Source organism: Camelus dromedarius, chromosome 6 (genome assembly GCF_036321535.1).
Source record: "Camelus dromedarius isolate mCamDro1 chromosome 6, mCamDro1.pat, whole genome shotgun sequence".
In the NCBI taxonomy this organism is placed as follows: Eukaryota; Metazoa; Chordata; class Mammalia; order Artiodactyla; family Camelidae; genus Camelus; species Camelus dromedarius.
The window spans coordinates 10,695,871-10,721,842 of record NC_087441.1 but is presented as its reverse complement, the minus strand read 5'-3'; the positions used below and the strand labels follow the sequence as shown (position 1 = coordinate 10,721,842).

General features: G+C 42.3%; 3 protein-coding genes across 15 annotated transcripts in view; 2 read left to right on the top strand and 1 right to left on the bottom strand.

The window, feature by feature from the left end:
* TIAM2 (TIAM Rac1 associated GEF 2) overlaps nt 1–2,283 on the top strand; it is a 216,277-nt gene extending 213,994 nt beyond the window's left edge. For 9 of the 10 annotated variants that reach the window (XM_031456597.2, XM_064486539.1, XM_064486537.1 and 6 more), the window contains one exon: nt 1,864–2,283. The gene's annotated coding sequence lies outside the window, so the exon portion shown is untranslated. Of the gene's footprint in view, nt 1–373 lie in introns of all 10 variants that reach the window. The other variant, XM_064486538.1, reaches the window with a different exon arrangement.
* Nucleotides 1–25,972, bottom strand: part of TFB1M (transcription factor B1, mitochondrial) — a 59,483-nt gene that overhangs the window by 4,345 nt on the left and 29,166 nt on the right. Inside the window, exons 6-7 of one of the 4 annotated variants that reach the window (XM_064486551.1) lie at nt 4,779–4,901; nt 511–637 (exon numbers count right to left, since the gene is read on the bottom strand). The exons of 1 other annotated variant lie outside the window; for it this stretch is intronic. In XM_064486551.1, coding sequence (XP_064342621.1) covers nt 4,812–4,901 — 90 coding nt within the window. In that variant the 3' untranslated portion in view covers nt 511–637; nt 4,779–4,811. Of the gene's footprint in view, nt 1–509; nt 638–4,778; nt 4,902–15,525; nt 15,863–25,972 lie in introns of those variants that run through there. 2 more of the 4 variants (XM_010994028.3, XM_064486550.1) reach the window with 2 other exon arrangements.
* On the top strand, nt 13,268–13,924 carry CLDN20 (claudin 20). The gene has a single exon (XM_010994030.3). The coding sequence runs from the start codon at nt 13,268–13,270 to the stop codon at nt 13,922–13,924; it is 657 nt and encodes a 218-aa protein (XP_010992332.3).

The following is a 25,972-nucleotide window of genomic DNA, read 5'->3' as shown; positions in this document are numbered from 1 at the left end:
GTTTATAGTCAGAAGTCAACAAAATGACAACCTAGGATTTGCGACTGGTACCCAAGCGGGGGCAGTCCTGTGGCTGCGGGAACCCCAGGTCGTTAGCACCAGACTTGAGTTGAACTGTAGGACACTGGGTGGTGTCTGGAGAATTGGAGAATGTGCTGGTGTTGGAGAAAACAAACACCACACATTTAGCGTCTGAAGTGCCAAGAGTGAAACAGTTCTGATGGTCTGAGTCCTGACTGAGAAGTCATGACCTCCCCCGTCCAGGGTCATTATCAACTGTGTGATGTCTGTGTTAGTTTGTACTTATGAGCAAACTAAACAAAGCCTGGAAGTAGCATCTGAGGTTAAATCAAGGTTTTGCTTTTTTCCTCAGTGGCAGTCCAGGTTTGTCTGTCCCAGGATCTGAACTACGAGTAACACTTGTAAGATAGCTTGAAGAATCATAAAAACAAAGCTCTTACTCTCTGAAGGTGACTGAGGACCTTACAAAGCATGCAAAGCGTCCTTACCTGAGCCCTTGATGGCAGTATTTCCTTCGGAACTGAAAAACGTTCTGAACGACTTTCTCCACCAGCTTGAACGGCTGCTCTATCCTGGGCCGAGTCAGGGGGGTGAAGTGCACCAGCCCCACGTCCACCTTCATGGTCAGAAGACACACATCATTTTATTGCCTCACATGACGTATTACAACCACATCTTCGGAAAGCACAGGAGGACGGGTCCTCGAGAGCACGGTTTTCACACACGAGCCTTTACGTGGAACTTCAGTTCCACCTTCTCTAGGCCTGCAGGACGCTCCCCCGGGACCTGAGCTGACTCAGAACCGCAGTGGGTCGCACCTGTGCCACGACGACATCCGCCAGACCCGTGCTTGATGAGCGTGGCACTGGAGAGCGCGGTTTTAAAACGGCCTCTTAGGATCAAGCCACATCATCAGTAAGGTCCGCAGGCAGACAACAGACAGCATTAGAATATTTTATTTAGCTTCTGAGTAAGTGAAAAATAAGCTGCAGCAGTTCTGACGGCGAGGCTAGACTTCCAGAGGGAGACAAGGCAGAGGGGCCCCAAGGGACCACTTAGTGCCAGACTCCCCAGGAAGGGAATCAGTTAGGAGACAGACACTGACCAGTGAGCTGGACTGAATCCACGACTGTCGTCTGCACAGCTACATAGCTTTCTGGTAGCAACTTTAAATGCCCCAAGAGGCACAGGCAGGATCCAAAGAGAATGGAAACCACCAAAAATATTACTATTGTGAGGGTTAAACTACTACCAGCGGTTGAGATTCTTTTATCAGAAAATAAAAAATTCTCAGGCATATCTGATTAAGGGATTTATACCCTGCCTTATTCTAAAGATGGACTCACGGTAATTCAGAAGGATACGTTCAAAATAACAGAGAAACACCGAAAGACTAAGGGAGAAATGGGGTCAAAGCAGTTATCACACACACACACACGAATGCTGGGCAGAGACTGTGGTCTAGGAATGGGATGTCTATTCGCTATTTTCACTTCAGTCCCTAAAGGATTATTGTAAACTTGCCACTTGGACGTTTGCATATGATGCTAGCCCCGGACTGTCTCCGGAATCCCAGGTGTGCCCACTAATGTGCCCGTCTTCCATAAACTCCTCTGTTAAAATCCGCATTGAAAACACTCTGCAGCCTCAGGAGGTGCAGCAGCTGAAGCTGGGCTGTACCTGGGCTTTCCAAAAGCTGTTCCGTATTTTAAAATTCCATAGGGGGTCACCACGTTGCCTTGAGAGGACTTGCTTCTAAAGATCCCTGTGGCTACAAAACTCCTTAAAACTGGCCTGTAATGTATGAGGATGGGGAAGTTTTTGTTTTGTTTTTGTTTCTAGGTTGGAGGAAAAATATGTGCATATGACATGAGACTGTGCGGACAAGAAAGAGACAAAGACCAAAGACGTGCCCCACATCAGGCACCCGGGAGGGGCCTCTCCTGCGGGGTCTGAGCCGCCAGGCTGCACCCCCCTCCCCCAGGGTTTCAGATGAGCCACAGCTGCACCCACTGGATGTCACTAGAAGACGAAGACCTGGTGCCGGGGCGGAATGGCTGGCGGAGGCTACAAGTGTTCTAAGCAGCAGAGTGAAAACTGCCAGTGGAGAGGCCTTTCGACCTGAAAATGCTCCCCCGAATGTGCAACAGCCTTCAGACCATTCTAGTGAGGACTATACGCCTTTGCTGGAATAGCTGTTATTCCACTGTGGAGAGTGACCATCTCAACGTTCTTATTAAATTTTTATAGTTTTTCAAATTATGTTCAATGTGTTTCTCCACGTTTATTAACAAGTCCATCCTGTAGGAAACTAAGTACTTTGGTTAAAAGGCCAGGTCTGTCTTTAGACCTTCACAGAAACACCATGGCACAGGGTCCAGGGGTCCTGACGAGGTCTGTGGTCAATACAGAGAAGAGTCATTGAAGAGCACAAGGGACAGGGGAGGTGACTCGGGGATGGAGTGGACAGGGGGACCACTGTCGGGGGAAGAAAGACGGCTTCACCTGACAGCATTTCTGGGGAAGGAAAAAGAAGGGAAGAGAGACGTGGGTGGGGAAGAGGGAAGCCGCCCAAGATACACGATAATGACTTTAAACGTCAAGGACTCCTGCTCACGAACTCCGGTGTCTCTCCCCTCCTTTCCTTCTGCTGATCTGAGACAGAAGTGAACCCAACTGTCCAGGAAGGTTCTCGACCATTGTCTAGACTTCGCCGCACCCCTTCCCACCCTCATGGACATTCCTGTCCTGACCTCTCCTTCTGCCAGCTCTCTCTGACTCCACTGTCAACCTTTCAATCCAATCCTTCCAGATTAGGGTCAGTTCTGACAGGCCTCTTCCACAGTCAGCAGTCTGCCAGTCTCCTGAGAAAATAATCTTTTAGCGAATTATGAGATAAAATTAAACCTTACGCAATCCGAAACCCAAGAAACATTTCTGAAACTCTAATGCTAAAATACTATTAAAACTAAAGGCACAAAAACAGGGATAGATGCATTCTCCTTCCAGCACAGAAGCTGCCGCTTCCAGATTCCTTGGATTTAAAAATCTGGCCTCATTTTTATTTGCCTGATCTTACTCCTTTGAGATAGAGTTGGGGTTTGCAAACACAGGAAATGTCTAGCGTTTGCTTTATTTAAAGTTTTAAAACCCCGTGTGAATACATGTGAACTGCAGCAGCAGACTTCTAGAGTCTGAGTATCATTCTGATACCCAGTTAGGTTGGCTAACAGTGTATTTCTGCTAGAAGAAAATTTCCTCTCATGACCAAATACAATTACTGTTTAGTGGAGGACCCCATGAAACTCAGTGTCAAAGAGAATCTTCCAGTAACATGTCCTGCTTCTCTGGGAAACCCGTACCACCCTCCTCTCTACTCCTGCCTCCAAAAGCCCTTCTCAGGACTACTCTGAATGATGTGGCACATCTTCTCTAGAACCACAGGAATGCTGCTTGGTAACTATGGTGACAGAAACAAAACTGCTTTTTACTTATAAATGAATGCTTATTTAAAATTATTAACCATTATTTTTCCTTCCTTGAGTTTTAAGTCTATTAAAGGGTTTGATTACAAAAAAGATACCAGTACACAGGCACTAGATGCATTTAAAAATTCTAGTTTAAATGCTGCCAGCCCCTTTCCAAACTCCATCTATCAGTATACCAAAATGCCCTACTCAAATTTCAAATGAAAGGATTTATAATGACTTGAAATATTTGCCTCTCCAACCCACTGTAACATCAATGCTGCAGAGTGAAGGGTATGTTTCTCAACATTAGCAGCCTTGGCGACAGCAGGCTGGGGGCAAAAGTCCCATTTTCCAGTCCAGGGTGTCGAGGACGTGACTGGCTCTGAGCTCAGAGCAGCACTTTGGACTCACAAGAGAACTGGGGTAAGAAACAGTTAAATCTTAAATCTCAGGTATTGTCATCTCAGATCTAGAGTCAACACGGTGCGGGGACACTGAAGAGTGTGCGGCCTGGTCTCTGACTCTGAGATGATCTCAGCACTCCAAAGCGCTAGATCGCTGCCACACGCATGGGCACAGAAACAGGACTGGCCGTTATCTAAGAAGGGTCTTCAGCACCTCCCGCGGTGTTCAAGATCGTTAAAGGACAAGCCAGTGGAGAGGGAAAACGATCAGGAAGCTACAGTTTAGCCAAGATACAACCGCAACTGGGATGCAACTGGGAGGTGACAGAGGCAATGATGGGATAAAAGAGCAACTGCAGGGAACACTCAGCAAGACTTCAAGAACAACACAGGAAGCATTCAGAGGTCCAGCTGGCGCTGCAGGCTTGTGTAGACAGGAATGGGAAGGGTCTGGCCGGCTCTCGTGGCCGTTTGACTTGACGGAACACGGGGTGAGGAGTCTGGGAGGGTCAGTGTCAGGTGAGATGGCAGTAAGTTGAGCACGCTGGGGGATGCTCGGTTCCTCCAGCCCCCAATGCCTACTGACTCTTCAGGTACCTACACCAAGCAGACGGCCGTCACGGGCCCAGCAGCCACGACCTCCCCAGGGGAGGGTAACAGTCCCAAGTCACTCCTGCCTTGACCTTTGTTTATCTACAAAATGCATAAATATTTATAACTACGCAGATCAAATTTCCTAGAATTGTTTCATTCTGAATAATCCTGACCCAAGGCCAATTTAAGGACAGAATTTCTGTTGTTAAAGCCTTACAGCTCGAGCACTAACAACATTCCAGGTATTGCAAACCGAGGTATTCAACAAAGACTGACACACTGTTAGTACCTGTCTTGCTTTAAAGTTTCCAACTTGTGTTTGTTATCGAAACATTATTAACTTCTGCCGATGGTCCACCCGACCCGTTGTTTCCTGATAGATATTTGAATGGTTTTTCTCTCTCTTTTCCTCCTTGGAATCATAAAAAAAACAAACAGATGTGAAATAGTCACAGGGCTTCCTCTCAGAGCACAAGCATGTAGAGAATGCGGGGGGAGCAGGGAGCGCGGTGAAGAATCAGCCCGGAGCAGCCCGTGTCTGTCACAGATGGAAATGCGGATGTATGTAAACTGCGTCTCCTGCCGTGACAACAAGGTGAGTGAGGGGCTCGGAAACAATGTCAGGGATGTGAACACAATTCTTAGCAAAGTACAAGAGGGACAAGAACTAACACTCGACTAGGATCTTCTGCCCTACTGAACCCAGCAGTTTCCGAATGATCACAGGGAAAACACCTTCCTAAACCCCACGAACCAAGACTCTGGTGTTCGTGAAGAGGCAGCACCCAGGGGAGGCCCTGCGTCACTGCGCCTGCGCTCCGGCCACGGTGGGGGGTGTGGCAGGGGCCCTGCGGTGGCAGCACCAAGGTTTCCCCGCAACCAGAGAAACTCCAGAATCAATCAGCGCCTCGGGGAGGGTTTCAGTGTGAGCCAACTCACCAGGCACTCGGTAGCTGCTGCTGCTGCTGTAAATACTATTATCATTGTTACTGTTATGAAAAGACAGAGACGAATATGGATGCAAATACATGAATTCATAATGAGTCAGTCGGCCAAAGAGATGAGACGCTGTACTCAACTCGACCAGTCTGTTCCCTTCCTATAGAAACCACCCGAGCGTGCACACTCTGTTACGACGAGAAGGCCGTGCAGAGGAGTGGACGGGGACAAGCCCGGCCCAAGCCTCAGGGCCTGACTGCTCGTGGCACAGGGTGCAGGGTCCTGGGCACTCCTGGTCCCTGCGGTCTCTGCACCCAGACCCATTCCCCTTTTGCTCAAGTATTCTTGAAATACGTCTATGCTGTCTTGCTCTTCCTGTTTCTGATTTGAAAGACAGTCTGTCTTCTTAGAGGTGAATTCTATAGTTACCAATCTCATTTTTTTTTCACGTGCCTATTATACCAGTTTGACTCATGGAGGTTTGGGGGACCTCCTATGTATGTAACCAGAGATATAAAAATAAGGGAAATGATTAAAACTGATGCAAGCTCTCTAATTTGGCAACATCACAAAGTCCACACAAACCCACTCAGGACCCTAGAGTGGGCCAGCACTGAGATACAGGAGACCCCGCCGGGCAGAGAAGGGAGAGTTGCAGGGAAGGGAGGCAAAGGGGAAGAGGGGAGGTGGGGGGCGGTGAGCTGAGGGCACATTCAGCCCACAATCTGGGATACTACTAATAAAAGAGGATGCTTAAAAAAATGTCCTGCTCTTCAAAATAATGTGCAAAAAGAATGCAATGGTAAGGCCACAACAAATACATATTTATATTATTTAAGAGGTTGAAAAAACTAGGGTGATCTGTGTCACCACAAAATTCAGCTCAGTCCTAATAGCCTAAAATAATGTGATGAAGACACAGTAAACGCACCTGCAAGATCCTTTCTCACGAAGACATAATAAAGAGCAGCCAAATGTTATAAAAATAAGGTAATAACAGAGCAAATGCAAGTGCAAGCTGTACACAAAAACATATCCCCGCTGGCATGAAGTCATCAGAGCTGGGATGGCCTCTTCAGACATCTGGGAACACATGTAAACCAAAGAATAGTCATCTTCATTTTTAGCATGGTCCTCCCTATAATCAATGAATCTACAAACTAACAAATCTATAAGATAAAGCCTTCAGGGCAGCCTAAAGCATTATTTGAAAACTAAAAAGCGGGTGGCAGAGTGTATGCTTACCATGCACGAGGTCCTGGATTCCACCCCCAGTACCTCCATAAAAAACAAGACAAAACAAAGCAAAACTAAAATGACCATAAAGATGGAGGAAAATAATGGACTGATTGTGTTCATAGTTGAAACTGTTAATTTCCTACAATTGAGTCAGAAGAAAATTATTTTAAGATTAAGCGAATCACTTTAAATTTGTGGGGCTGCAACAGGTAACTACCTTAATCTTACCCTGACCTTTTCATCATTTTCAAGGCTGAACGGAAAGCAAATGAGAAAAGACACTGCCGTTGAACCCAACTTTTCACTGAATTAAGCAGGCAGCATTCTAACCATACGATGACTGGGCATCACCCCTGACAACTGAAATGAGCGCTGCTGGGCTGGGCCGCGGGGCTTTACGAACGCCAGACGATGTGCGTGCGGGTGGGGCCAGCCGCGCAGGCCTGGAGGACCACCTCCCGCAAAGGCGCTGACGGTTATCCTCAAACACTCAGTCATGTTACAGACCCTTTCAGACTGGAAAGATAAGCTCGTCTGAATATCCAGGTTATCATCTGTAAGCAAAACACACTAAGGGAATCACAATTTTTTCTTGAAGACAGATAAATGGAAACATTTTAATGAAAACAGACGGGCTACCTTGTCACAGGCCAGCTCTTGCGGTCACTCACGGACTCTGGGTGTAAGGCTCAGAGATGTCAGAGCTCACCTGCTTCCACAGCTTAATCCAGAAAGACAACACATTACAATGAGACTTAAAAATACATTCTGTTCCAAATGGAGGCAGAGCAGTGCTGTGGGTGAAGAAGGGCTTCAGAAATCGTAGCATTCTGGGCCTGAACCCCACATTCCTGCTACTTAACTCATTTTATGACCTGAGTCAAGTTACCTAACTTCTCTGGGGCTTAGTCTTCTCATCTGGAAAACGAGGGTTTCTGTCATCTCACAGGCTTGTTTTAAGAATGAAATACCACAGTGCCTCAGACAGCACCTAGCATATAGGAAGCAGTTTATAAATCATAGTGTTGTGCTTACACAACTAAAGCATTGCAAAATTACTTAAAATTAGTCTTATTTAAAAAGGACAAAATTGCAATTTTAATCATGTAAAGGCAGCGTATTACTATTATTTTATATACTCAGAATCGGTTTCTGAATTCATTCCCTCAACATTTATTGTAGCTCTGGTATAAGCCAGGCACCCTTCCTGGCACAGGAGACCCAGCAGTGAGTAAGGCAGGAATCCCTGCCCTCATGAGCTTTGCCTTCTAGAGATCTTAGGCCAGAGTTAGCAGCAGGGGTGCTCAGAGGCGGAAGGATTCTTAATCTATTTTGAAGTTTAGGAACAAAAAGTTTTCTTGATTGAATGAATGTTGGGTTTAGAATCAAGGATGCTTTTAAGACCCAGGGCCTACCAAAGGGAAGGGTGAGTTTGCCATTAACGGACATGGGGTAACTGGGGAGAACTGGGGTGGGGAAGGTCAGGAGTTCAGTTTTGCCCACGACAGGTCTGAGATGTCTATCAGGGATGTCAGGTCAGCAGTGGGGTGTACGACTTGGGTGTTCGAGGGGAGGGGAGGGGAGGCCTGGGGAAGAGACATAAACTGAGGTGAAGATAAACTAAGATGAAATTTATCTAGGGAAGCTGCTGCCCTCAGTTCTCTTTAATGCCCACACTGGCAGTGCACAATGATGTCAATCAGTCATAGTTCTCTATACACCTCTACTTTCCAGCTCCTTTTTTATACAAGAAATTCTGCCTTGGGTTAAAGGTCTGCAGTTAGTGAAAGTTATTTGCATTTTGAAAGTTTGCCTTTTTAAAACAGGCAGTTAATATAAGTATTCTCATTAAGGCAGAAAAAATAATAACTTTTAAAAATAGAAATGTACATTAAAGCACACTTAACCTATTCATCCTCAGCGGGCTGCACTATGCTGGAGGGCAGAGTTGGGGACAGACTGGTCCCTCCCCCTGCTGCCACCAGTCAGCCTTCGCAGGTGGATCTGCACCGACAACCAGGGCAAGGCGCAGAAGGAGCCCAGACCTCAGAGGGGTCTGGAGGCTTTGGATCCGGCAGTGACAGCAGTGCTGGTGGTGTCAGTGCCTGGAAGCCAACTCTACTCCGTTCAGTATTCATATGCAGAACTGTTCATAGCTCTCCGTGAAATAAAAGAAGAAAGTTTATCAAAATTATAACATGATGGCTAAAAAAAACCAATCCACAGGCATTAGATTTCTAACAGAAGAAAACAATATGTATCCTGCTAAACGCCAGAGTTAGAAAAGATGAAAACCGGCAAAAGCCAACAATCCACGTAACTGAAACATGCATCTTATTATTTTAACAAAATGGCTAATATCTAACATGCTTTTAAAGAAACGGCTAACACCTGACACGGCTATCAGCAGGTGTAAAATTCAAACATTTCACACCAGTAAAAGTATCTTCCTTTCTCTATAGTGATTATGAATGAATAGCTCATAGAATTAAAATTCCTGAGGAAGAAAAAAAGAACCCAAAGTGGGGGAAGATGAAATATGTCTGTACCGTTGTTCATGGTCTAGAACCTCAATGCTTGATTTCAGTTTCATCTAATATGTTTCGTCACATTATTCTTGTGTAGTTTCTTCACAACATTTTCTATAAGTTCTAATTTATCAAGTTATACTCCAGAAATCCTTCTCACCAGAAAGAATAACAGAAGAAAACTCGGGAAACTCCCCCAAAATACTTGCACGTTTACTGATCAGATTCCAGTCAACAGCTGTTGCTGGGTTTTCTCTTTACTTTTATCAAAATATATATAAAAAACTGTCTTTTGAATGTTTATTTTGAAACTAACCAATTTTGTGAATCTTGATTTCAGATAAGTCAGAAGCACCAGAATAAAAAGACAGCCTCAACTATCATCTGCAAAGCACAATCTAGTTAAAAATATTTCAGGCCACACTCTTTAATTGGGGAGATAAAATAATAAACTGTAACTTCCAAAGATAAAGATTCAAAAATAAATTATAACTATGGCCCCAAACATAGTATTAAAAGGAAAGAAAGCCTTTTTGTGAGCACCCAGATAATTCCTCCTCTGTACACAGTGACACAACAGCATTTTCAGCTTTCAGGTTTCGACAAACCCTGTTGTAACAACAACTCCCTCCCTGCCCCGCCTCTCCTTTCTTAATTCCCCCACAGCTCAAAAAATGAGATGGAGAACCCGGTATTTATCTTCCTGCACCATCAGCAGTTTTCACTCTCAGATTTCCATGCTGCTCTTTATTAGCTATTTGCAAGTGAACTTGGAGCTTTATCACTAATATTCAGAAGCTGGGAACCGAGCCTCATGTACGTGGTTTCTCTTCATCGTATCTTTTTGGGCTTCATTTGAAGACAACTGACAGAAGAGAGTTAGACACTGAAGGCCACCGACTAAAGGTATGGAAAACGGGAAGCTGCTCTAATGCTTCAAGACCTACAGATAGACCCTCAAGTATAACTTAGCTTGAATTATAGGTTGTGAATCTGTTTTTAAGTATTAGATTTGATATAAATAAATCTTGTCTGGAAAACTGACTTTACAGTTTAATGAAATCCAGTTCAGAATTTCTTTCGGAAACAGCTCAGAAATGTAACATTATTGGTTCTCCTCTATAGGTAACATGTTTTGGAACCATGAGAGTTCTCTACTTAGAACTAAGTTTTTTTTACTTGCGACCCCTCTGCTTTTTGCTTACTTTCACACTATTTCACCACCACCACCACCACCACTGAAACAAAGTACGCCTTTATTTTCTATGAGATAGAAATTTGAGAGAGCAGGCCACAAACTGTACCATGCTTGTGGCTGGAGGAGAAAAAAAAAAAAAGATTCCACAGCAAGATAGCTAAGATGCCAGTATGCTTTTACAAAAGGAACAAAACAGTGACCTTCATTTTAGAGAACAAATTCTTTCTGCATGTTCTCTATGCAGAAAGCATTTAAAACAAGTCCAATATTCCATAGTAAGACTAACTGAACGCAATGTCCTATTGTTTATGCTGATTCTGGTCATCTGTAATTTATCACTGCCAGCACCTGTTAATTAAGATGAACAGGCTGTCTGCAAGTCTGAATTACACTGGAATTTATAAAATGTATTGGTTAATGGGAAGAAAAGAGCTGTAATTGGGAAGCTGAGCATAGACTGATCAACACATAGAGGTTACTCAACCGAAGTAAAAAGAAAAGAAATGCGATGCTCTTGGGGAATGCTGACAGCAAGCTTGCTCTTGAAGAAAAACCTAAGCCGAAAATGGTCCGGGAAGGCAGTAATTTAGTGAGCTGGCTGGAGTCTAAAATGTTAAAACCCAAACCTGAAAACAGCTATTACAAAGCTATAAACATGTGCTTCACTTTTTTTTTTTTAATCTGAGAAACTTTTGTTCTATTTTGGGCTCAGCTGTGAAAAGATATTTGGGAAACAGAAGAAAAAAAAAAAACCCATACGATGGCAGGCAGAGCCTAAGCGCCCTGATGCTTATGGTGAAACTGCCTCTTAAGCTTTCAAAATCTCAGGTCAATCTCCTGGAGCTGCAGAATTTACAATTTAAGATTATGAACAAAAATAGAGCAATGGAATTCATACAGCCCAGAACTTACCCCTTAGGACATCAATGTTATAACTATATTAAACTATTTAACTGTATTAAGTAAAAGTAATAGAGGCATGGATTCATATCACTTCAGATATTCACAAAAGCCAGGCATCAGCCCCTGGAGGGTCTCTGAAGCTAAGCCGTCTGTTTGCTCATCTGCCCTAGTGATGCCCTCTGGAGTCGTCTTTTTTTCTTTTCCCCTTGGTGAGAAAGGGAGTGCGTGAAGATGACAGTGAATGGTGCTTTTTGCCTCTGGATCTAGCATTTCCCCCTGCTTCCCAAAGGAGGATTTCGCCAGGAATTACAAATTATTGGCAAAGGGAGAAAAGATGCAGGGTGGAGTGAGGTGGGAAGAGACGGGGAAGATCGGGGCACCGCCCATCTGCTGCTGCGACTGGTGTGGCGCGGGGTGACTTACCAGCTACACATCCTCATCTGAAACAATGGGCATGGCCAAAGCTATAGCAACAGTTTCTTTCAACTCTAAGATTCTATGAAAATAAGTGAAATCGGACTGAGGAAGGGAGAGAAGAAAAAAAAAAGATCCAAATGTCATTAAGTATCAAGTGTCTCATGATATAAAATAAATTTTGAAAATACAAATAACAATGTCGATTGTAATTTACTGAGTACTTTCTATGGGTCAGATACTGTTCTAAACCTTTAAACTACATTCACGTACTCAGCTCCATGATATACAAACTATAATCCTCCCCATTTTCCAGAAGAGGATACTGAGGTACAGAGGGGTTCCAGAAAGCTAAGATTTGACCCTAGTGCTTTCGATTCCAGCTCATACTGTCTTTTTTGAAATGTATATGAATTCTAATACCTCATTCAAAAGTTAATTCAGAAACACAAAAAAGCCACTATTGCTGTATTTTGGAAACCATTACATTTTCCTGAAAGGCGATGTAAGTCCTGCCAGACTAAAACACAGAGAGCCACGAAGGACGTGCTCTCTTTCCCCTCTTCTTATAGGAAGGGAGGGAGGAAGGAAACGAGCGTAAATTATTTTTGGTGCTCTCTCACATACAACTAGTGGTGTGGTTATTTCTGGTACACACTTTCAAGATTCTGTGTCGCTACCTCTGAATCATTCAGAATAACCGGTTTTGCAGCAGACTACTTCATTTGGGTCAGGTAATGATTTTGGTCCCAGCTAGAAAGGAGCTCACATTCTCATAAGCAAAACACAGTGGCTTCATTGTTTCAGTTTTGAGTACTTTGTACCAGAAGGGCCCCAACTCCTCACCTAGGTAAGGATTCTGCAAACTGGAAATCAGAGATAATCATGCCAGTGACTTTGATTTCTTTCCACTACTCGCCTCTCCTTAAACAATTCACCTGGGCCACATGGTGGGTGAATTTTTTTTAGTAAAATCATTTTTTGAAATATTAAACCTTTTCTAATGTATATTTATAAATCATTTTTTAACAGGTAGGCTCAAACTATTCTGCCTTATTACCTATAGAGTATTTTAATTAGAAATATAAAGGTTTTAAAAATCTGTAATACTATTTAAATTCTTTATCAGATGTCCTATAGCTGGAATTCGGTATATCTAAATCTTCCAACAAGGTACACGCCTACCTTACAGAGAACTTCAGCAGAGTTTAAATTTTAAATAAAAGAACAAAGTGGACAGCCCTTTCCTTCAGGCCGTGTATCAAGCATTGCCCAACCGAAGTCACTCAGGAGAGCAGCAGCCTCTGGGGGCCTGAGGTTCACTGTCCTGGGAGGCAGTGTCCTCTCCCACTGCCCGGGCCCATTCAGATGTGTTCTCAGCTCCCACGGACACAAAGGTCTGTTTGTTTCTTCTTTCTTTCTTTCAGTCCTGATTTCTTCTTCCCCCAGCCTTCTGTTACTTGGCTTTCTTCCGTACAGAAGTAGCTACAATTATGACCAAGAGCCCTCATTATTAAGCACCAGGATTTCCTAGGACAACGAGTGTAACATAACGGCATGGCTTCAGCAGGTCTCCAGCTCCTCGCTTTCGTCCTGGCCTTATCAGGGACCTCTGGCGTACTCACGGCCACTCTGCTGCCCAGCTGGAAGGTGCGTGTGGACGCGGGCTCCAGCATCATCACAGCCATCGTGCAGCTGCAAGGGCTGTGGATGGACTGCACGTGGTACAGCACCGGGATGTTCAGCTGCTCCTTGCAGTACTCTGTCCTGTCCCTCCCCACCCACGTGCAGGCTGCACGGGCCACCATGGTCCTGGCATGCATTCTGTCGGCTGTGGGGATCTGTACTTCCACAGTAGGGATGAAATGTACACGCTTAGGAGGGGACAGGGAAACCAAAAGCCACGCTTGTTTTGCAGGAGGAGTCTGTTTCGTGGCTGCAGGGATCTCTGGTTTAATCCCGACAGTGTGGTACACAAAGGAGATCATAGCAAACTTCCTGGATCTGACAGTTCCGGAAAGCAACAAACACGAACCCGGGGGCGCTGTCTACATTGGATTCATTTCGGCCCTGCTGCTGTTTATCTCTGGCATGATTTTCTGCACATCCCGTATAAAGAATTCAGAAGCTTTGCTCTACCCATCCAAGCGGCAGCATGTCTTCACCACGCAGCTGGAGGGCGACTCAGCACACAACCTAAAGGATTATGTGTAAATAACTGTGATGCACGTGGAACTTTAAGGTGCCTGTTGTGTCTCTGGTCTTTTAGAGAAAAAAAAAAATTACCAGAATTGTGCTTAACTTTCTCTACAAAGAATGTAAAATACTTTCAAAATGATGAAATTGTTCAAAATGCCAACAAATTATTGTGTACAATTGTATCTGTCTTAGATTATTTTTCTATGATCATTGTCATGTTTTACCTAAAGGTTTATAATGGAAAGAGGTTCTGATTATATTAATAAGGCAATGAATTGATGGCTTTTTTCCCCTTCTTAAGGTAAACTGTTGATACATCTTCCTAACTGGCACTTAAATGGATTTTATAAAAGAAATAAATTGCCAAGTATAAAAAGCACCTTGTCCCGGTGTTAATCCAGGATGCTGTGTGTTCTCGCTGTCTGTGTGGCATCACCACAGGAACTTGCTTCTGTTTCCAAGCCCAGCTGTATGACGGCACGTTGGGGACAGGAGAGCTGGCCACCCCTTTCAGATGTTGCCCAAACCAGCCACCCCAAGTCCCCACCTACTGTGACTTCCCTGGTTCTTTATAAATTCTGGAAAAAATATCTGCATACATTTGTGAAAGCCGACATTACAGCATTCAAAAATCAGGCAGAAATAAAAGAAACTGGTAAATGCTACCACAGCAAAGCAAAACCAAACCAAACCCAAACTGAAATCTCTAGGCCCTTTAAAAGCATCAAGTACAAGATAAAAGAAAACAAGAAAAGTTTGTTTTAAAATGCTTAAGAACTGTCCTCTTCTGATGCTAACAAGAGGGTTCTCCAGATCAATGAACTTAACCCTATCATTTTTGATTTACCCCATCAGTTAATATCTCATTGACTAGTATTTGGATGACAGAGGTTACTTTTAAGTTGTCATTTTTTTTCGTTTGACTCATATTAACAAAAATGTTTTTATAAATAAGTTGCTTCAATAAGTTGATGGATGTGAAATAATTTTTAAATAAAGGATGCTTTAAAATATAAGTTTAATTATCTTATAATACATAATTCAAATATTTTAACAAGAAAGTAAAAACTAGATTTTCTAATGTGCAAAGGGAGCACTGCACTCTGTTGTTTCTAGTAATTTGTTAATTTAAGCTTAGTTACTGTTCACAGCACAACGGCAAAGAGGGAAAAGACTACTTCATTATACACTAATAACTCAGGAAGTGGAAAGTTATCTTTTATGTGAGTAAATAATTCTGAATTGTGCATAGAGGAGCGAAGGCTAAAGCATCTTACACCCATTTTATCCGGTAGATCATTCTCCCCTGCAGCAGCATTATTGGACGTTAGCGGAATAGCTAAAATAAAGGTACGATGGGAATATATGGGAATTAGGGAGGTATTTAAAGGACGTATTCCTTTAGAGTGGTCACACTATTACTTTCTAAGCAAATGTCATCTTAAAAATAACTGATAAAAATACTTTCATGCAAATGAATGTGACAGGGCTGCTCTGAAACCTACAATGGTTCTCTCATTTGTTTAATGTGACTGGCTTTATATGCAGTCTACGTATCCTATAGTTCTATATTAAAAGTTCACTTTATATATTCTACATAATTCTATAGATACTTTAAAAAATAATCTTTATTTAGCTCTATAATATTTTCTTCCTAAGAAGATACAGGAATGTTTCTCACTCTCAGAAAGGCAGCCATTTCCCAGGAGCTAATGGCCCACTTCCACCAGACTGGACACGGTGAGGATGAAATGGCACGAAGCCCCTCCATCCCTCCAGGACCCACCTCTGCTGCGCTCGTCCACCTCACCCTCCACCTCACCCTCCACCTCACCCCTTGCCTGCCCAAGCCACCGCTCAACCTTTACGCCGGACTGGGACCTTCTCTGTGAACTCAGTCGTGACTCCCTCAAGAAGTCCACTGCCTCCATCTCCGTACTCGTAAAGCACGCTCTATGTAAACAAATTATAATTTATGTGATTGCATCTCCAATGAGACTGGACACAAGGTATCAGTGACTGACCACTGTAAGTGCTTACTATGGAATGCCAGTCCTGATCTAAATCCTTTGCATACACTGACTGATTTTAACCTCACAGTGAGTCTAGGAGGCTGGTACTAGTCTTTGTAGCTTAGAGGTAATTGAGGCAGAGAAAGGTTCACTAAGTTACCCAACTTGCCCGAGGTCACACAGCAGGAGATGGGACTCAACCTGAGGGAACCGGGCTCTAGAGCTAGACCACCTGGGTGCAAGCTTACTCAGGGCGCATTACTTAACTTAGGCACTGGTTTACTGGTGAAAACGAGGACAAAACCAGCACCTGTTCACAGAGGTGCTGTGAGGACTGACCAGCGTGTGGTAAGCACGTGATGAGCGCTGCCCAAGAGCTCCTAGTCTGATCCACTGGTTTTCAACTCGGGGAGTTCAGCCTGCAGAGGACATCTGGCAATGCCTGCAGGCATGTCTGGTCATCACAACGGGGTACAGGAACCAAGCGGGCAGAGAGGCCAGGGATGCTGGTAATCACCCTGCGACGACGTGCAGGGTAGCCCAGGCAGCAAAGAATTCCCTGGCCTGAAGTGTCACCAGTGATCAGCTTGAGAAACCCTGGTCTAATCTATTTAAATATATTTAAACATTTATTTTTCTTTGATTAAAAAGTTAACAAAACAAGACCCAAAAGAACAAAACACCAAAAACCCCCAGAATATGCTTATTTTACCTATGGAGCAGATATGCCTAACTATATATAGTGTATGTATGTATATATATTTATAGATAGTATGTATGTTACTGAAAAAATCATCTAGTAATTCTGACAAAACTCTTGAAGATTTAAGACAGGAAAACTGGGTAAAAGAATCAGTATCTAAAATAAATGTAGGTGATTATCAGAAATTGGTAACTGGTAACTAGCTGTGAGGGTAAAGCTAAGGGTGAACTTAAGGTCACCTCCAGGTTTACACTTGTCTGCCTGACAGAGGAAGACATCGCTAGTCAGTGTACTGACTACGTGGGGAGGAGCAGGCCTGGGGGAGGCAGACAGAATTAAGCTCAATTTTGGACACAGATTCAGTATTTCTCACTATTGCTCTTTTTTCACTATATTTTTAGTCATACGACTTGAGAATATATTAACTTTTTTTTTTTTGAGTAGAGGTAGATTTATTTAGAGAGATACATACTGAATAGAATGTAGGCTGTTTCAGAAGGCAAGAGAAAGGCCACAAGGGGTGCGGGTCAGGTGCTCAGGTTAAAATAAAAGTGGATACACACTCCACAGAGTGCGGGTCGTCTGCAAAGACGAGGGAGCAGGAGAGGCGGCCAACTTCACTGACTTTTGAGGATTCATATCACAGCCTATAATTCTGCAGAGAGCCCATCTGCACATCTCTTCCTTACCTCCAATAATTTTCTTCATTACCTTGTGCTTTGTACATATAAAAAAAAGCGTCACCTGCAAAAGTGCAATTTTATTTCTCCCTTCCTTGGATTTATACTTACTGCTTATTTTATTCGTGGGTACATATGAAAGCGTAACTATTGTTAAATTAGATTATAATAGTAAATACTCTTATCTCCATTTAACACTTATTTTATCTGATTTTCAAAGAGGATGACTCTGGTATTTAATCATAAAACTGGTTTTTAGTTTACATATTTATTTTTCCTTTTAGACTTGCCCACTTTCAAAAAGAGTTTGAGGCAACTTAACAATAAAATTGCTGGCACAATAAATAAGAAAACCAAAGGTAAAGATGTAAGACTAAAGTTATAAAGAAATAGAAGAGACATAGAATGCTATTAAATAATCCTGGTTGAAGGCTGGTAAAGCAATTAAATATGAAACTTAGTTTAGAACTTCCCGAGCAACCCAGTCAGAGAAGGCCCCGTGAAGAATCTGACAGCTTCATCTACTGGGAGAAACCTACAAAGGCTGCTGGTGGTGGACCCCCCGCGCCCGCCCTCCATTTTCCCTTGTTGTGAGTGCTGGGTGCTCACGGCTCACAGATCTGGCGCTCCCTCTACTCGGGGGTTAGGGCACCACTGCCCCTAGGAGGTGGCCACGAGGCTGACAGGGGAACAACACTGCTCCCTTCCCTCAAGGGAGGACCAACTCTGTGGGGCAATCTGCACCCCAGAGCACCCCTTCAGACCCTATCCTTCGACCCCGTGGGAGCAGGCCGAAGCTGGTTACAAGTGAAACAATCTCCTCCTCAGCTGTTCCTGCCTTCTCCAGCTTCCCTCGCTCCCCTTCGCTTCAGCTCTCCGCAATGCATCACTTTCACAAGACCCTTATCCCAGTCTCCGATTCTAGGAAGCCAGACCTAATACAGAAGAATGTTAGTTATGCAGAAAAATTAGTCTTCTGGCCTTATGTCCAAAGCGTTTTAAAATACAGGGTAATGTACAGAAGTAACATCCTCAATATCAGATTTCAAAAAACACCAAGGCATGAAAAATGGCTGTTTCTTACAGGGACCTGTCCTAAGCTTAAAACTTACTAAGCTTAAAACTGCTTCCCACCGAGCTCGAGGCCTTGACAGCTGCGGGCAAGCATGGCTGAAAGCCTCTACAATGCTGTTCTCAAGGTCAGGTGTGGACGCCCCGGAGTGCTGCCCTCCTTATAGAGTATGTCATGGGTGGAGCATCATTAATTTACTGCAGATTGTGCTGACATGATTCATGCTTTAAATCTGCACCATGTCTGTCTGGGAGTAACCTGCTCCATATGTCATACTTCTAAACAGGCAAAATTATATATAAATTATATGTATGTCTTAAGAATTATAATCCACATTATATCAGGATATTACAACTTAGTCCATAAACATTTGTTCATAATCGTAACAGGAAGACCTGCTTTCACTGCCTGCCTCCCTGCGCCTGATGCTCACGTTAGGCCCTGTTCACTGATTATCTCTATTCCTCAGCAACAGTCCTTCAGGGTGGCATTACTGCCCCAATTTGATGTGTTCAAACTCAGCCTATTAACATGGCCAAGTTCTCTAAGTAGGAGCGCTGGAATTCCAGCAGGCCCGGCTTACTTCACAGGACTTCTGGTTCCTCCACTCGTGTGCGCTGCTCTATCACATCAATCAAAAGAGCCTGTTGCAATTCTCATATCATATCGAAGTGACTTTTCTACTAGGTTGCAGTACAGGACAGTGGTGTGGGATGGATGTTAAAATACCAGATCCATGACCACAATTTATAAAAGACAAAAGATGACACAGAATTTTGAGGGAACAGCTAATAGCTCAGTACGTCTCAAACTTGAGTACAGTCGTTCCTCAGTAAATGAGTGGGACTGGCTCCAGGACCTCCGTGGACACCAAAATCAGGACACTAAATCCTTTACATGAAGTGATGCAGTGTTTGCACAGAACCAACACCATCCTCTCAGTGTACTTTCAGTCATCTCTAGATTACTTATCATACCTAATATAAATATAAATGCTACGTAAATAGTTGCCAATACACAGCAAATTCAACTTTTGCTTTCTGGAACATCTGGAATTTTTTTTCTTTGACTATTTTTTATCTGGATGTTGGCTGAATCCACCAATGTGAAACCCGTGGATATGGAGGGCCAACTGTACTGTGCAGACTACTTGAAAAAAAATTACTTGGAACTTCCCAAATATGTGGATTCTTGGGGGTCTTCAGATGCCAGCTTGAGAAACATAAGAAACAAGTTTTATGTTCCCATGGAAGCATTTTTCAGTTGTGAATTTGCACTGCAAGAGATAGTTTGTCTTTTTAATTAGTAAAATAATTTTGTTAACTCAACAGTGAAATAAAAAATGCAAATTAAAAAAAATTCTATCCTAAAATCCACACACTACAAACTCTAGCAGTTTAAGAAACAGCAGAGTGGATCAATTCGTCTAATTTTAAGAACCTAAGAGGCTGTGTTTTCCATAGACAGAAAAGAATTTGGGGTTCAAATTTGGGGGGCTGCACTAGGGAAGTTAATGGGAGGGAAGAGTTTGGCGAGATCAGCTCAACCAGCCAGAGCAGGTTGAGTAACAGCTCCGCCCGCAGCAGTGAAAGTTCTGCCACCAAAGCTTGGTTAAGTTACAGCCTAATAATCAGAAGGGTTAACATTCTCATAGGACATCTCTAAGACGGTTATAAATACATCCTCTTGTTACATCACAAAGGAAATTCTCCGTATCTAATTTTTAGAGTTTTGGTAGAGAGTAAGTGATGAATGTTAGTAAATTTGTTCTGAGCATCTAGAGAGTCAACTCCATCTCTCCTCTCTTTCAGGAACCTGCCTGTGCCTCTGTTTCAGCACTGAGCGTATGTATCTCTCCTGTGTTGCAGTCATTTGTGTTTGTAACGCTCTCCTCTTGTGTTCAAAAGGGTTTGGCCAGAGGGATGGCCTTGTACTGTTATTTTTACCATCTCTGTGGAAACTCTTCCCCTTTCTTACTTAAGCAAATGAATCTTTAAAGAGTTGCTCAATATAACTATCAGTCAAATACTTTCTGGGTCTCCTCAGAGTAAACCTGACCTGCCCTGATATGGCAGAACTATTCCAGAGCAGGAGAAAATTCTTTTACAACTAAAATTTAATCCTTGATTTACTGTTTTCCTTCATCATAATACATTCTCTCTCCTCCTTGATTAACTGCTTTCCTGGATTACAAATAAATCCTCTGCATGTAGTATTTACAACACAGTGAAAGCATATTCAGAGAATTGCTATGAATATGTTTAACTTGTCAAAAAGCAAACATCTTCAATAAAAATAATCAAAGACATAGCTAACTTTTTTACAAATAATATTTTCATAAGGCCTTAACCCCAGAGACAAGTACTTTTAATTAACTGGCCACATGTGGCTCTTATCCCTAAATCAGAGAGAGTTGATAACAACCTCTGAACACCATCAGTTACTCTCAACTAGGTAACTAAAACAAAGTTAGAAACTTTTCACTAAAAATATTCTAATATCTACCCTAAGAAACCCTTGGTAAAATTTAGGTAGCCTAAAGATTCTGTGTTACGGTAATAACCATAACTATAAAAGCCTAAAAATAAAGATGTTGGTTTCTGATATAATTGGTTCTTATACTATTCAAAATGTTATATGCACTCATATGTGCATTACAAGATGAGAGAAAGCTATTATGGTGACTGGGGTTTCTTCATTACAAATGGCCACCTGTTCTAGGACAAAAAAAAAAATCCCTGAAAGCACCAATGTGTTAACTCTGATGGTGATCTATAAGATGGTATCTCCAGTCATCAAATTCTGTCGAGGAGCTAATAGATCTATTATTTTGAAAGAAGTCATTTACAATGTCTGAAAGCTTGAGATGCTGAAGGGAGGTAATACTGAGCTTGATTTAGAAAAAGCTGATAGTTAAGTCTGTCATGGAAGTGGAAGATGGACTGAATTCCTAGAGTGACCTGAAGGCCTGGCTAACTGTGGTCGGCAACACGGCAGAGGAAGGGGAAGGTGGCAGCAGAGACCACGGCGATGTCTCAGACCACAGTTCAATGTGTACAAATAGGTCAAACCACTGGTCGGGGTCCCACTCTGAACTTACAACTTATGTCTATACCTAAACCTAAAAACCACGTAACATTTTTTTCAGGATATCTATTTATATTAGTGAATGTCAAATAACGCAAGGTAAACTTTGCAAGACTTTACACTTGACAGTTTCAGCAAGGAGGAAGAAATCTGTTCCTCACCAGCTGTGGACACCCCGTCCCTGTCACCGGCCCTCTCTGCCCAGCCTCGGGCTTTCCATGCATCTGGGGCCCAGCACAGCTTCAGTGGAGCAATAAATGAGTTTTTATCGTACACGTCCTGTAGTAACTCATCCGGCAGTGGTTTTGCTAAACTAGATACTGGCTTACCGATTTGTATTTTTGGCAGAGAAACTTTGTTTCTGTAATTAGCACTTACTCTTCTGTGATTAGAATAGTCAGAGCCTAGTTTAATATCCAACTATTTTTCCACAGATGACTGATCACAAGTAACACTGTCAAAACAAAGTCTCTCAAAAGAGTGGGGAAAAAACAATAATGTTTAGATTTTGAAAGTGATGTCAGCATCTTGGCAGCCTGAGTCATTTCTTTTTTCTCTCCCTTTTTATTTACAACTAACTGATCATTCATGACCAAACAAAAGTGCCTCTGCCCATTACAGGGGACCAACCAAGAGATTTCTACCCACCTGTGCTTCAGAAGTAGGCACAGGACTTGGAGGGGGCGGCAGATCCCAGGAAGGCAGTGCGCCTGCCCTACCCCTGAATGCCCTGAGGAGTGGGTGTGGGGAAGGGAAGCTGGAGCCTGGAACCCTGGGGGACACGCAGGGAGACAGAACTCCAGGCCGATGGGAGAAGCAGGCCTGCGGCTGGAGCCGCACGGGGACGGGCTTGGAGGTGGGAAGGAGGAACTGGAGGAGTCAGTCCCCCCTCGCTCCCTAGAGCAACAAGGCCACGGGGCTCTCACCAGTGACAGTGGCGCACACTCCGCACAGAGGAAGTGAAAGAGAAAGGGGTCGGCCAGAGGCCTCCTGGCTGTGCAACCAAGGGCACCCCCTGCTCTCCAGCAGCATCGGGATTTCTGAGGGACCACCATGGCTGGAGGGATGGAGAGGAAAGGGAAAGAGGCAGACAAGAATAACAAAGGGTACTAACGGTACTGTTCCCTGCTGTCTGGGGATTTCAGCAGGTCTGCCCATGGACCTCTGCGAGTACCTCCACTAGCCGACTGTCCCCACTGGGCTGTGGGTGCTCAAAGCCTCAGGTGCTAAGCCCAAACCTCCCTCCAATCAGCCACTACCTTTTTTTTTTTAACAGAACTATCTTTTTTTTTTTAAATGCTCCCTCCAGTGTGCAGCCCCAAAATCAGAGCCAGTAAAGAGAAACCAAAAAAACTTGAGCTATAGCGCCACCTTCTGGAAAACAAAAGGGTTTCATTTGCCAGTATGTTCAACTTGAACAACTAAATGACCTATTTCAAATGCATGGGAGGGGCACATTTCATCAAACACTGAAAAATCAGGGTAGTATGGTATCACAAAAAGAAAATGATAATTCTCCAGTAACCAAGCTCAAAGACACAGATTACTGCAATCTAACTTGATAAAAAATTCAAAAGAGCTGTTATGAAAAAATTCAAGCTACAAGTAAACTCAGAAAGGCAATTTGATGAACTCAAGAATAAAATGAATGAACAGAGGGCATTCTTTACTAAAGAGATTGAAATTTTAAAGAAGAATCAAATTCTGGAGCTGAAGAATTCAGCAAATGGGATGAAGAGTGTATTAGAGAGCTTAGGAAACAGGGCAGATCAGATAGAAGGAAGAATTAGCAGCTTGGAAGACAGGTATTTAGAAATGACTCAGGAGTGAGAACGAAGAGTTTTAAAAAGGGAAGAAATCCTAGGAGAGCTATCAAATATGGTAAGAAAAATACAAGAATAATTGGGCTAAAGGGGAAGAGAGCAGAGACTTTATTTAGAGAAATAATTGTTGAGAACTTCTCAGACCTGGGGAAGGAATTGGGCATAAGTGTCCAAGAAGCTAACAGAATACCCTGGTATCTCAATGCACAAAGACCTCATCCAAAATACATTATGATGAAACTATCAAAAAGCAATGAGAGAAAGAATTCTAAAGTCAGCCAGGAGGGAAAAAAAAGTAACCTACAAAGGAACCTCCCCTAGGCTATCAGATTTCTCAGCAGAAACACTACAGGTCAGGAGAGTGGAATAACATATTCAAAGTGTTGAAAGATAAAAACAGCCAGCTACAAACACTTTGTCTGGCAAAGTTATCGTTCAAGTATGATGGAGAAATAAATGCTTTTCTAGACAAAAATGAGGGAGTTCACCACCACTAGACCTGCCTTGCAAGAAATGCTGAAAGGAATTCTTCAAGCTGAAATAAAAAAGACACTAATTAGTGACATAAAAGCAAATGGAAGTACATAATGCTCTAGCAAAGGTAAAAAGAAAAAGTCAGAATTAGAAAACTTTATATTACAATGGTATGTTAACCCCTTATTTATAGCAAAAAAGGTTTAAGGAGAAATAGCATTAAAAATAACTATAGCTATTATAATTTCTCAGCGAATTCATAGCATACAAAAGATAAACACTGTGATATCAAAGATATAAAACAGGAGGAGTGGAAGGGTGGAAACTTTATAGGCAAATAAAGATAAGGTGCTATCAGCATAAAAAGAACTATTTTCCTTCTCAGATGTTTTATGAAAGCCACATGGTAACCACAAGCCAAACTCTGCAGTAGTCATGAAAGACAAAAAAGGGAAGACTGAGCAAATGAGCATGGAAATCCACAACATTAGAAAGGTAAAGAGAAACAAAGGGGAGAAACAATGGTGATACAAAACAAGCAGAAGGCAAATGCAAAGGTGGCGGTAGTCAATCCTTCAATGTCAACAATCACTCTAAATATGAATGGGCTGAATTCACCAATCAAAAGCGACTGGAAGAATAAAAAACAAAACCCAACAATATGCTGTCCTCAGGAAGCTCATTTCAGCTTTAAGGACACACGTAAGATCTAAGTGAAGGAATGGAAGAAGCTATTCTATGCAAGCGGAAGCCAAAAGAAAGCAGGTATAGCCATACTTGTATCAGACAGAATTGACTTAAAGACAAAAAACAGTAACGAGAGACAATAAACGTCACTATATAATGATAAAAGTGTCAATACAGCTTGAAGATATAACATATATATATATATGTATATGTATATGCATATATATATACACCCAACATTGGAGCAATGAAATATATTAAGCAAATACTAACACATCCAAAGGGAGAAATAGACAACAATGTAATAATAGTAAGGGACTTCAATATGCCACTGTCAGCAATGGATAGATCATCCAGACAAAAATTCAGCAAGGAAATGTTGGAATTAAACCATACTCTAGAACAAATGGACTTCACATACATACACAGGACATTCCTTACAAAAGCAGCAGAATATTCAATCTTCTCGAGTGCACATGGAACATTTTCTCATATAGATCATATGACAGGGCTCAAAAGAAAATCTCAGAAAATCAAAGATTGATACCAAACCAAAGGGAGAAATGGTAGAAATAAACACGAGAAAAGCTGGAAAATCTAAAAATATGTGGAAACTAAACAACACACTTCTGAACAACCAATGGGTTAAAGAAGAAATCAAAAGGGAAATAAATCATCTTAAATGACAAATGAAAATGGAAATACAACATGTTAAAACCTATGGAATACAGCAGAAGTAGTTCTGAGAACAAAGTTTATAGCAATAAATGCATATATTGAGAAATTAGATCTCAAACAAACAACCTAACCTTATACCTCAAGGAATTAGAAAAGAATAGAGTTAGCAGAAGAAGGAAAATAATAAAGATTAGAGTGGAAATAAATGAAATGGAGACCAGAAAAACAAGAGAAAGAATCAACAGAACTGAAAGCTGGTTCTCTGAAAACATAAACAAAATTGACAAATCTTTAGCCAGACTAAGAAAAAAAGACTCAAATAAAAATAATCAGAAATGAAAAAGGAGACATTGCAACTGAGACTACAGAGATACATAGGACCATGAGAGACTATTGTGAATAATTATATGCCAACAAATTTGATAACCAAGAAGAGTACATTTCTACACACACACAAACTACCAAGACTGCATCAGGAAGAAGTAAAAAATCTGAACAGACCAATAGCGAACAAAGATGTTGCAGCAAGTAATCAAAAATCTCCCAACACAGCAAACCCTGGGACCAGACAGTTTCACCAGAAAATTCTATCAAACACTCAAAGAAGAATTAACAGCAATCCTTTCCAAATTCCTTCCAAAAACTGAGGAGGAGGGAATACTACCAAATTAATTCTATGAGGTCAGTATTACACTGAAAACCAAAGCCAGATAAGGATATAAGAAGGAAACTATAGACCAATATCCCTAATGAATATAGATGCAAAAATTCTCAACAAAATATTAGCAAGCCAAATTCAACAACACATAAAAAGCTGTAAAAATTATATACCATGGTGTGAACATTA